Source organism: Oncorhynchus masou, chromosome 18, assembly GCF_036934945.1.
Source record: "Oncorhynchus masou masou isolate Uvic2021 chromosome 18, UVic_Omas_1.1, whole genome shotgun sequence".
Taxonomy (NCBI): Eukaryota; Metazoa; Chordata; class Actinopteri; order Salmoniformes; family Salmonidae; genus Oncorhynchus; species Oncorhynchus masou.
In genome coordinates this window covers 60,138,275-60,148,485 of record NC_088229.1, presented here as the reverse complement: position 1 = coordinate 60,148,485, position 10,211 = coordinate 60,138,275, and the positions used below count along the sequence as shown (strand labels likewise).

The following is a 10,211-nucleotide window of genomic DNA, read 5'->3' as shown; positions in this document are numbered from 1 at the left end:
GTTCATTCAACTTTTGAATTAATAGCCTGTCCACAGAGGAGAAATACAATGTGTCACCATTGCTCAAAGTCAGAGGGGAAATCACAGACAAGGAATTCATTCCCAGGCCTGCTTTGCAAGTTTGAATAACATTCAACATGACTTGGGAAATATTTGCTTACAGTAAACTATGACCATATCTAGGCCACTTGGTGATGTAGATCATGTTTGGGTAGATTCATCAATGCTGGTAGGCTATTAAATAATAAATTCATTGTTTCATTCCAATGTCCTGCATTGAGCCCGTGATTGAGCCCTGATTAATATCAGCTCAAGACATAAATTAAACCTGAGGGTACAACGCCCTCTGTTGGTAGACGTCATCCAATCCGGAACTAAAATATGTACCTATTAGAATCAGTCCTAAGTATGGTACAATTCCATTGGATTATGAAAGTTCGCTTTCCTACCATCACGTTTTTCTATTGGTCCTTCGTCTGGTAACGTGTCGTTTTGGGTGTAAATAGTGTAATAGCGGATTAACTTGAAGAAGTCGCAGAAATATGACTGCAATGTGCCAAGAATAATAAAAATCCAACATTTCCACAAACAGTTGAAGAGGCAATGGAGGTACATGTATGAATATATGTTGTTTTTCTTCAGAACAAAGTGGCTGTTCCACTGGATGTCAGAAGGTGAATTCACCAATTTGTAAGTCGCTCTGGATAAGAGCGTCTGCTAAATGACTTAAATGTAAATGTAATGTAGAACAATGGTTTGAAGACTGTTCAGCTTGGCCTGCATGGTCTCCAATTACTTCTGCTGAACTGTCGACCAGTAAATATTTTGATGAATTGCTCTCCATTATCTTGTTCTCGCAGATTAATTCGTGCATGGTAGTGTCAGTAATTTACACGAACCCGCTACTATATATATATATCTATGCATATTGATAACAAGCTAACGCATCTAGTTAGCTGTCAATGCTCACAGATTGTCAAAAGCACTCCTTTCCATCCATATGCGGTTGTTTATATCTAGACTTTCACTTTGACCTTTCCTATGCTGCCACTGTTCACGTGAAAATGTAGGAGCTACAATTCCCCTTTCTTAAATGCAGCTGTACAAGTAACGTTATTAGGCTAACATTTAACCTCATCTTCTCAACAGAATCTTCAAAATCTTCCTATTGACATACAGACTAGTAAGCTTTTAGGTAAGATTGGATATAGTAATGAATGGGACATTTTTCTACGAGTCTTTGGATTTCTGTAGCGGTACATTAACCAGCTATCCCCTGTAGACTGGCTGGTGGACCGACGACACTGCAGTCTGAAATGGCAGAGTGCTGTAATGAGCATCCGGGAGAAGATCAACGCTGCGATGCAGGACATGCCAGAGAACGAGGAGATCAAGGAGCTTCTCTCAGGGTCCTGTAAGTCCCTCACTCTCCTGACTGCTCCACAGCGACTATTCAGATAAACACAGATGTCTGCCATTGACATACCAAAATATAATAGTGCTGTCCTTTTGTTATTGCAGACATCCACTACTTCCACTGCTTGAGGATAGTGGACATCCTGAGGGGGACTGAGGCCTCTTCCAAAAACATCTTTGGCAGATACTCCTCTCAGAGGATGAAGGTGAAGTGACATACAATGTCTGACAGTTGTTTTTGTCATCGTTTATCCCCCAAGTAGCCATCTACAAACCAGTGTTCTCTGTTTTGTTGCTGCAGGACTGGCAAGAAATAGTGTCCCTCTATGAGGCAGACAATGTTTACTTGGGTGAGTATGAGATGAAATACTGGGCTCATCTATGAGGCAGACAATGTTAACTTGGGTAAGTGTGTGATGAAATAGTGGCCCTCTATCCTGGTCGTGGGGATCCACAGGGTGTGCAGGCTTTTCAGCTATTCAAGGGTTGAATGATTTGTAGTTTAGTGGAATTGATCCATGCTCAAGACCGGGATGGAGGAACACTGATGGATGTATGAACTAAGATTTGAATATAGACTGAGTGTGACTGAGTATGGACTCTTCCCCTTTGTGTGACGCAGCGGAGGTGGCCAGCTTGTTGAGCCGCACTGTGAGCTATGAGGGTCCGGCCCTGAGGAAGCAGGTAGCCAAGGCCCAGCAGCTTCAGCAGGAGTTGAGCCGGAGAGAGACTGAGTGCCAAAGCTCTGCCGCGGACCTGAGGGAGCGCTTCTACGCAGGCTGCAAGCAGTACGGCATCATGGTGAGGACACACAGAGTGAAACGCTGTGGTATGCATGTGGTGAAAACAGAGGTACAGCATATGCATATGTGTTACGCTGATGCATAGGTACACTGATCCATACCTCAAGGCAAGGGTACAGCGTGATATTCTGTATTTAAAATGGTACACTTTCCCTGTGCCCGGCTGACACAATTTATTTCTCTCCCAGGGGGAAAATGTGGCTCGGGAACTGCAGGCTCTGGTGAAGGATCTACCAACGACTCTTGTGGAAGTGGGGAGGGAAACAGCCAAGCTAGAGGAGCAAATCCAACTTTACACAGCCTTCACAAACTTTCTCTGTGACTGGTGAGTGTGAAATCCCTTCCAGGTTCTGTGGAAAACACTGGAAAACACTTTTTGAATGGCATCAGTTGTTGAGTAAGAGTGTGTCGTCCTGCCACAGGGATGAGCCAGTGCTGCCCATGCTGACTTTCGCCCAAAAGAGAGGTAACCCCACTTTCTATGAGTGGCGAACTGGAAAAGCACCAGCGGTCATCGAGAGGCCTGTAATGGAGGAGGCGCCCCCTGATACGGTCACAGAGGAAACGGTTTGTTGATCTTACACACTCTCTTATCATTATAAGTTGGTCTAAAAGATGACAGTGTCCGGGCTGCATCTTGAAACTAGTGTAAAATACTTTTAGGGCATTTGAAAATATCCTCTTAACTTTAAATTCACACACAATTCATCGTTATAGTAAGACGTCGTGCTGACGGTGTCTCTATCTCTATGTCCATTCAGATTGACTGGGGTGACCTGGGGTGTGGGACAGGGGCAGAAGGGACACACGATGTGATCACGGTGGAGGATGGAGGAGTGGACTGGGGCATCAGCCTGGAGCCTGGCTCTGAGGTAAGAGTTAAGAGAACATACATTTTGTTCTTCATACATTTCTGTATGAACATTTTAGTGTTTGCCATTCTATTTTCTTACTTACTTTCTAATCCTCTTTGTGGCTTGAGGCACATAAGATGCCTTTTATCTCTCCATGTGTTTTTTCCCTCCATAGGGCACAGATGCAGGTGTCATTGATTGGGGAGAGAGTGAAACCCCTATAGAAATTGAGATCTTAGATATGGGCACGGACTGTGAGTATTCTTACCTTTTTATAACTGTCGCTGTAGACAAAAAAAAAGTTTCATAAATTCTACTGCGCAATGTATCTTCCGCATGGTAGCAGCACATTAAGAATGTGAAATGTGACCGTAAACTATGGCCGTGTGACCAGGTCCTGAGGGTGTGGCCAGGGGGGAGGATGCTCTGTCAATATTGGAGACCCCACAGACCCGCAGCCAGTACATCGACGAGCTGATGGAGGTAGGTAACCATCCGGCTCTCATGCACAACCCTCTGGTGTTGTATGACAACTCTATTGAAAGATTTTGACAAGCCAGTCTCACTGTAATTGTGCATTTATCAGATTATGCTTTGAAATGCGTGTTATTGAAGTGCGTAGTATTACCTTTTTCCGTCTTAAGATTGCAATGTGCATGGCGAGTTGATCTTAGCACACCATTGTTTACTGACTGGAGATGAAAGCGCAGACTGAGCCAGTGTGGTTGTGTGTTGGGCAGTTGGAGGTATTCCTGACCCAGCGGCAGAGTGAGATGGGAGAGGAGGGAAATGTGGTGGCCATGTGTCAGTTCCAGCTGGCCCCCTCCATCATCCAGGGGCAGACCTGCCAGCGCATCCAGGAGATGCTGGCTGAGGTGCGCCACCTGCTGGAACGGCTGACCAACCTACGGATGCAGCACCTCTTCATGATCCAGGCCTCACCACGGTGAGTCTTCGCCACAACACTACAACTGTCAGCTTCATCAGTAGCATACCACCCTGCTTTACCAGCAGCATACCACTGCTGGCTTGCTTCTGAAGCTAAGCAGGGTTGGTCCTGGTCAGTTCCTGGATGGGAGACCAGATGCTGCTGGAAGTGGTGTTGGAGGGCCAGTAGGAGGCACTCTTTCCCCTGGTCTAAAAAAAAATATCCCAATGCCCCAGGGCAGTGATTGGGACACTGCCCTGTGTGGGGTGCCGTCTTTCGGATGGGACGTTAAACAGGTGTCCTGACTCTCTGAGGTCATTAAAGATCCCATGGCACTTATCGTAAGAGTAGGGGTGTTAACCCGGGTGTCCTGGCTAAATTCCCAATCTGGCCTTCAAACCATCACGGTCACCTAATAATCCCCAGCTTACAATTGGCTCATTCATCCCCCTCCTCTCCCCTGTAACTATTCCCCAGGTTGCTGTTGCAAATGAGAACGTGTTCTCAGTCAATTTACCTGGTAAAATAACGGATAAATAAGTAATCTCTATCATCTTCTCAGACCTCTACAACAACCAGAATTGCCATTAGCTGGTTCCTTGTAAAGGGTATTCAGGGGAACTTCCCATGCTGAGGCGGTGTGTGTGTGTCCCAGGTACGTGGAGCGTGTCTCGGAAGTCCTGAGGCAGAAGCTGAAGCAGGCAGACATCCTCGTGCTGAAGCGGGCCACACTGGCCGAGAAGAGACAGGAAGCTCTGGAAGAGCAGGCCACCCTGGAGCCCCGCATCGACCTCCTGGCTCAGCGCACCCACCAACTCCACAAACTGGTACTGTCCATCTGTCTCTCTCTCTCTCTCGTATGTCTCTGTCTGGTAGATTACAATGACGACGGGCAAGTGTGGGACCCACCTGACCTGTGACTTGTGTTGTGTTTTACAGATCGAAGCGGACATTTCAAAACGCTACAACAACCGGCCTGTCAACCTAATGGGAGTCAATGTGTAGCTGTTGTAGTTCACCCAGATTTGTGTAATCGCCATAGCTCCCTAGAAAAAAATTAATGTTTTGATTTGATGTAAAGGTGTGTTGTTATGAATACTTTTTTCATTATCTGCTGTAAACAACTCTTCAAATAATATACTGACATTGTTGTACCTGTTTTTAAACCGCTCCTAATTTTGCTAGGCAAGATAGATAGTAGATGTGAAACAGAAATAAAAACACTCGGGAGTGAGTATACACAATCTGCACTTGAATGAGATGCACAATGTCAACTCCCCCTACTGTTACACAATTCTTGATCTAAACCTCAGCTTTCTCCTTGAGCTCTTTGTTACTGCAGCCTAAAATTCTAACATGTTGTGATCTCCTTTTCACCCCTGGGCAGCTAGCTGCATAATCACACTCCCAAAACTCATGACGATCGCAAGATTGAGAGGCTAATGGCCAGTATCATTGAATCTCAACAGATGGATAAAGGGGAGGGAGAGGAGGGTAGATGTCCTTAGAGGGGTTTCTTTTGATATCACACAGACAAAGAACACCACTTATGGATAACGCTGAGGCAGTATTGTTGAAATGATCTGCACTGTATCCCAATATCGATGCATGTTATTGTCATGCAAATACCCTAGATGGTGGTGATAAGCAATGTGTACAGTTCCCCAGAAAAATCCAATGGAGACGAGAATTGAACATTTATCAAACCAATCCCACATTAGAACAATATCTCAATTTCATGGAAATATGTTAAAGTTTCTCATTAGTTAGCTAGTCAAGTTTGATTATTTTACAGAAATCAATTTTAATCAGCCTCCACAACAATGTTAAGGACCCTGGGACTGAACACCTCCCGCTGCAACTGGATGCTGGACCTCCTGACAGGCCGCCCGCAGGTGATGACGGTAGGAAATAACATATCCTCCACGTGGCCATGCACGACTCCAACCCCATTAAGTTTGCTTACGATATGACGGTGGTAGGCCTGGTCACAGACCACAATGAAACAGCCTATAGGGAGGAGGTCAAAGACCTGGCAGTGTGGTGCCAGGACAACAACCTCAATGTCAGAAAGACAAAGGAGCTGATCATGTACTACAGGAAATGGAGGGTTGAGCACGCCCCCATTCGAAACGACGGGGCTGTAGTGGAGTGGGACGATCGCTTCAAGTTCACTAAAGATCTATCATGATCCACACACAGCAACACAGTTGTGAAGAGGGCACGACAACGCCTCTTCCTCCTCACGCCTCTTCCTCCTCTGGAGGCTGAAAAGATTTGGCAATATTTGGCATCTACAGCTGTACCATTGAGACATATTGACTGACTGCATCACCGCTTGGTAAGGCAACTGCTTGGCATCCGACTGCAAGGCACTACAGAGGGTAGTGTGTGCTGCCCATTACACACACCACTGGGGTCAAGCTCCCTGCCTACTATTTTTGTTCAGCATAGTTAGTCCATGTAGCTATTTGGCCATCTGCATTGGCCCTTTTCCCACAAGCTTTTTTTGACTCGTCACATACGCTGCTGCTACTGTTTATTATCTATCCTGTTGCCTAGTTACTTTATTCCTAGTTATATGTACATACCTCAGTTTCCTCATACCCCTGCACACCGACTCTGTACTGTCTTGGTGTGCAGGGACCATGTTAGTTTGTTGTTGATGTGGACACCAAGGAACTTGAAGCTCTCAACCTGCTCCACGACAGCCCCGTTGATGAGAATGGGGGGCGTGCTCAGTCCTTTTTCCTGTAGTCCACAATCATCTCCTTTGACTTGATCACATTGAGGGAGAGGTTGTTGTCCTGACACCACACGGCCAGGTCTCTTACCTCCTCCCTATAGGCTCTCGTCGTTGTCGGTGGTCAGGCCTACCACTGTTGTGTCATCTGCAAACTTAATGCTGGTGTTGGAGTTGTGCCTGGCTGTGCAGTCATGAGGGAACAAGGAGTACAGGAGGGGACTGAGCATGCACCCCTGAGGGGCCCCTGTGTTGAGGATCAGCATGGCGGAGGTGTTGCTACCTACCCTTACCACTTGGGGGCGGCCCGTCAGGAAGTCCAGGATCCAGTTGCAGAGGGAGGTGTTTAGTCCCAGGGTCCTTAGCTTATTGATGGTGGCACTATGGTGTTGAACGCTGAGCTGCAGTCAATGAATAGCATTCTCACATAGGTGTTCCTTTTGTCCAGGTGGGAAAGGGCAGTGTGGAGTGCAATAGAGATTGCATCATCTGTGGATCTGTTGGGGCGGTATCCAAATTAAAGTGGGTCTAGGGTTTCTGGGATAATGGTGTTGATGTGAGCCACGACCAGCCTTTTGAAGCACTTCATGGCTATAGAAGTGAGTGCTACGGGTCGGTAGTAGTTTAGACAGGTTACCTTAGCGTTCTAGGGCACAGGCACGATGGCGGTCTACTTAAAACATGTTGGTATTACAGACTCAGACAGGGAGAGGTTTAAAATGTAATTGAAGAGACTTGCCTGTTGGTCAGCGCATGCCCGCAGTACACATCCTGGTAATCCGTTTGGAACTGCAGCCTTGCCAATGTTGACCGGTTTAAAGGTCTTAATCACATCGGCTGCCGAGAGCGAGATCACACAGTCTTCCAGAACAGCTGGTGCTCTCATGCATGTTTCAGTGTTATTTGCCTCGAAGCAAGCATAGAAGTTGTTTAGCTCATCTGGTAGGCTCGTGTCACTGGGCAGCTCTCGGCTGTGCTTCCCTTTGTAGTCTGTAATAGTTTGCAAGCCCTGCCACATCCGACGAGCGTCGGAGCCGGTGTAGTTCAATTTGATCTTAGTCCTTTATTGACTCTTTGCCTGTTTGATGGTTCGTCGGAGGGCATAGCGGGATTTCTTATAAGCTCCCGGGTTAGAGTCCCACTCATTGAAAGCGTCAGCTCTGGCCTTTAGCTTAGTGCGGATGTTGTCTGTAATCCATGGCTTCTGGTTGGGGTATGTACATACGGTCACTGTGGGGACGGCATCATCGATGAAGCCAGTGACTGATGTGGTGTACTCCTCAATGCCATTGGAAGAATCCCGGAACATGTTCCAGTCTGTGATAGCAAAACAGTCCTGTAGTATAGCATCTGCTTCATTTGACCACTTTTTTTATTGATCTAGTCACTGGTGCTTCCTGTTTTAATGTTTGTTTGTAAGCAGAAATCAGGAGGATAGAATTATGGTCAGATTTGCCAAATGGAGGGTGAGCAGGGAGAGCTTTTTGTCTGTGTGTGGAGTAAAGGTGGTCCAGAGTTTTTTTTCCCTCTGGTTGCACATTTAACATGCTGATAGAAATTTGGTTAAACGGATTTAAGTTTGCCTGCATTAAAGTCCCCGGCTTCTAAGAGTGTCGACTCTGGGTAAGTGTTTTCTTGTTCGCTTGTGGCAGAATACAGCTCATTCAATGTTGTCTTAGTGCCAGCCTCTGATGGTGGTGGTATGTAAAACAGCTACGAAAAATACAGAAACTCTCTAGGTAGGTAGTGTGGTCTACAGTTTATCATGAGATACTCTACCTCAGTTGAGCAATAACTCGAGACTTCCTTAGATATTGTGCACCAGCTGCTATTTACAAAAATACATAGTCCGTCGCCCCTTGTCTTACCAGAAGCCGCTGTTCTATCCTGCCGGTGCAGCGTATAACCAGCTAGCAGTCGTCGTTCAGCCACATCTCCGTAAAGCATTAGATGTTACAGTTTTGAATGTCCCGTTGGTAGTTTAATCTTCCGCATAGGTCATCTATTTTATTGTCCAAAGTTTGCAAGATTGCTAGCAGAATGGAAGGAAGTTGGGGTTTATTCGATCGCCTACAAATTCTCAAAGGCAGCCCGCCCTCCGGCCCCTTTTTCTCCACCTCCTCTTCTCGCAAATCATGGGGATCTGGGCTGTTCCCGAGAAAGCAGTATATAATTTGCGTTGGCCTCGTCAGAGTCGTTAAAGGGAAAAAAGGATTTTGCCAGTCCGTGTTGAGTAATCGCAGTCCTGATGTCCAGAAGTTATTTTCGGTCATAAGAGACGGTTGCCAGTGGCAACATTATATACAAAATAAGTTTTAAAAAACAAGTTACAAACAACGCAAATAAACAAACAAAAAAAACACAATCGGTTGGGGGCAAGTAAAATGTTTGCCTTCTTCTCCGGTGCCATCTTACAAACCGTGAAGAGGGCACGACAAAACCTATTCCCCCTCAGAAGACTGAAAAGATTTGGCATGGGTCCTCAGATCCTCAAAAGGTTCTACAGCTGCACCTTCGAGAGCATCCTGACTGGTTGCATCACTGCCTGGTATGGCATCTGCTCGGCCTCCGACCGCAAGGCACTACAGAGGGTAGTACGAACGGCCCAGTACCTTACTGGGGCCAAGCTTCCTGCCATGCAGGACCTCTATACCAGGCGGTGTCAGAGGAAGGCTCTAAAATTTGTCAAAGAGTCCAGCCACCCTAGTCATAGACTGTTCTCTCTGCTACCGCACGGCAAGCGGTACCGGAGAGCCAAGTCTAGGTCCAAGAGGCTTCATCTATGCATAGTCACTTTAATAACTCCACCTACATGTACATATAACCTCAACTAACTGGTGCCCCCGCAAATTGACTCTGTACCGGTACTCCCTGTATATAGTCTCGCTATTGTTATTTTACTGCTGCTCTTTAATTACTTGTTCCTTTATTTCTTCTTCTTATCTGTATTTTTTAAAACTGCATTGTTGCTTAGGGGCTCGTAAGTAAGCATTTCACTATAAGGTGTACCTGTTGTATTTGGTGCATGTGACTAATAAAATTAGATTTGATTTACTGGTACCCCGTGTATATAGTTATCGTGTGTATATTATTACCTTTATTATTATGTGTTATGACTTTTCTATTGTTTATATTTTCTTTCTCTCTGCATTGTTGAGAAGGGCCCATAAGCATTTCACTGTTAGTCTACATCTATTGTTTACTGAGCATGTGACAAATAACATATGATTTGATTTGAACGTATTATAAGCATACTGATAATTCTAGCAGTGGAGTGGACAGATGTTGGTCCTCTGTAGCCCAAAAGACTAGGGTTGCCAAGGCAACTGGCTCAGTGTCCCCTGCTGTTGTCACTTTCCTTGGTCATTGATCACCTCTCATCTCACCAGCTCTCTCTGCTGGCATTGTCTGTGCACATACATGCCCTCTTTAAAAAATAGTAAATGTATTTTATTGATAATGCAGGA

General features: G+C 45.8%; 1 protein-coding gene across 1 annotated transcript; it reads left to right on the top strand.

Annotated features, from left to right (window-relative positions):
- The first annotated feature begins 458 nt into the window (after positions 1-458).
- On the top strand, positions 459-5,245 carry cdk5rap3 (CDK5 regulatory subunit associated protein 3). The gene is made up of 14 exons (XM_064924036.1): positions 459-609; positions 1,150-1,195; positions 1,283-1,414; positions 1,522-1,622; positions 1,718-1,766; positions 2,039-2,217; positions 2,408-2,544; positions 2,642-2,786; positions 2,981-3,091; positions 3,249-3,327; positions 3,468-3,556; positions 3,814-4,019; positions 4,657-4,828; positions 4,941-5,245. The coding sequence occupies exons 1-14, from the start codon at positions 604-606 to the stop codon at positions 5,004-5,006; spliced, it is 1,518 nt and encodes a 505-aa protein (XP_064780108.1). The 5' UTR covers positions 459-603; the 3' UTR covers positions 5,007-5,245.
- The last annotated feature ends 4,966 nt before the right edge of the window (positions 5,246-10,211 follow it).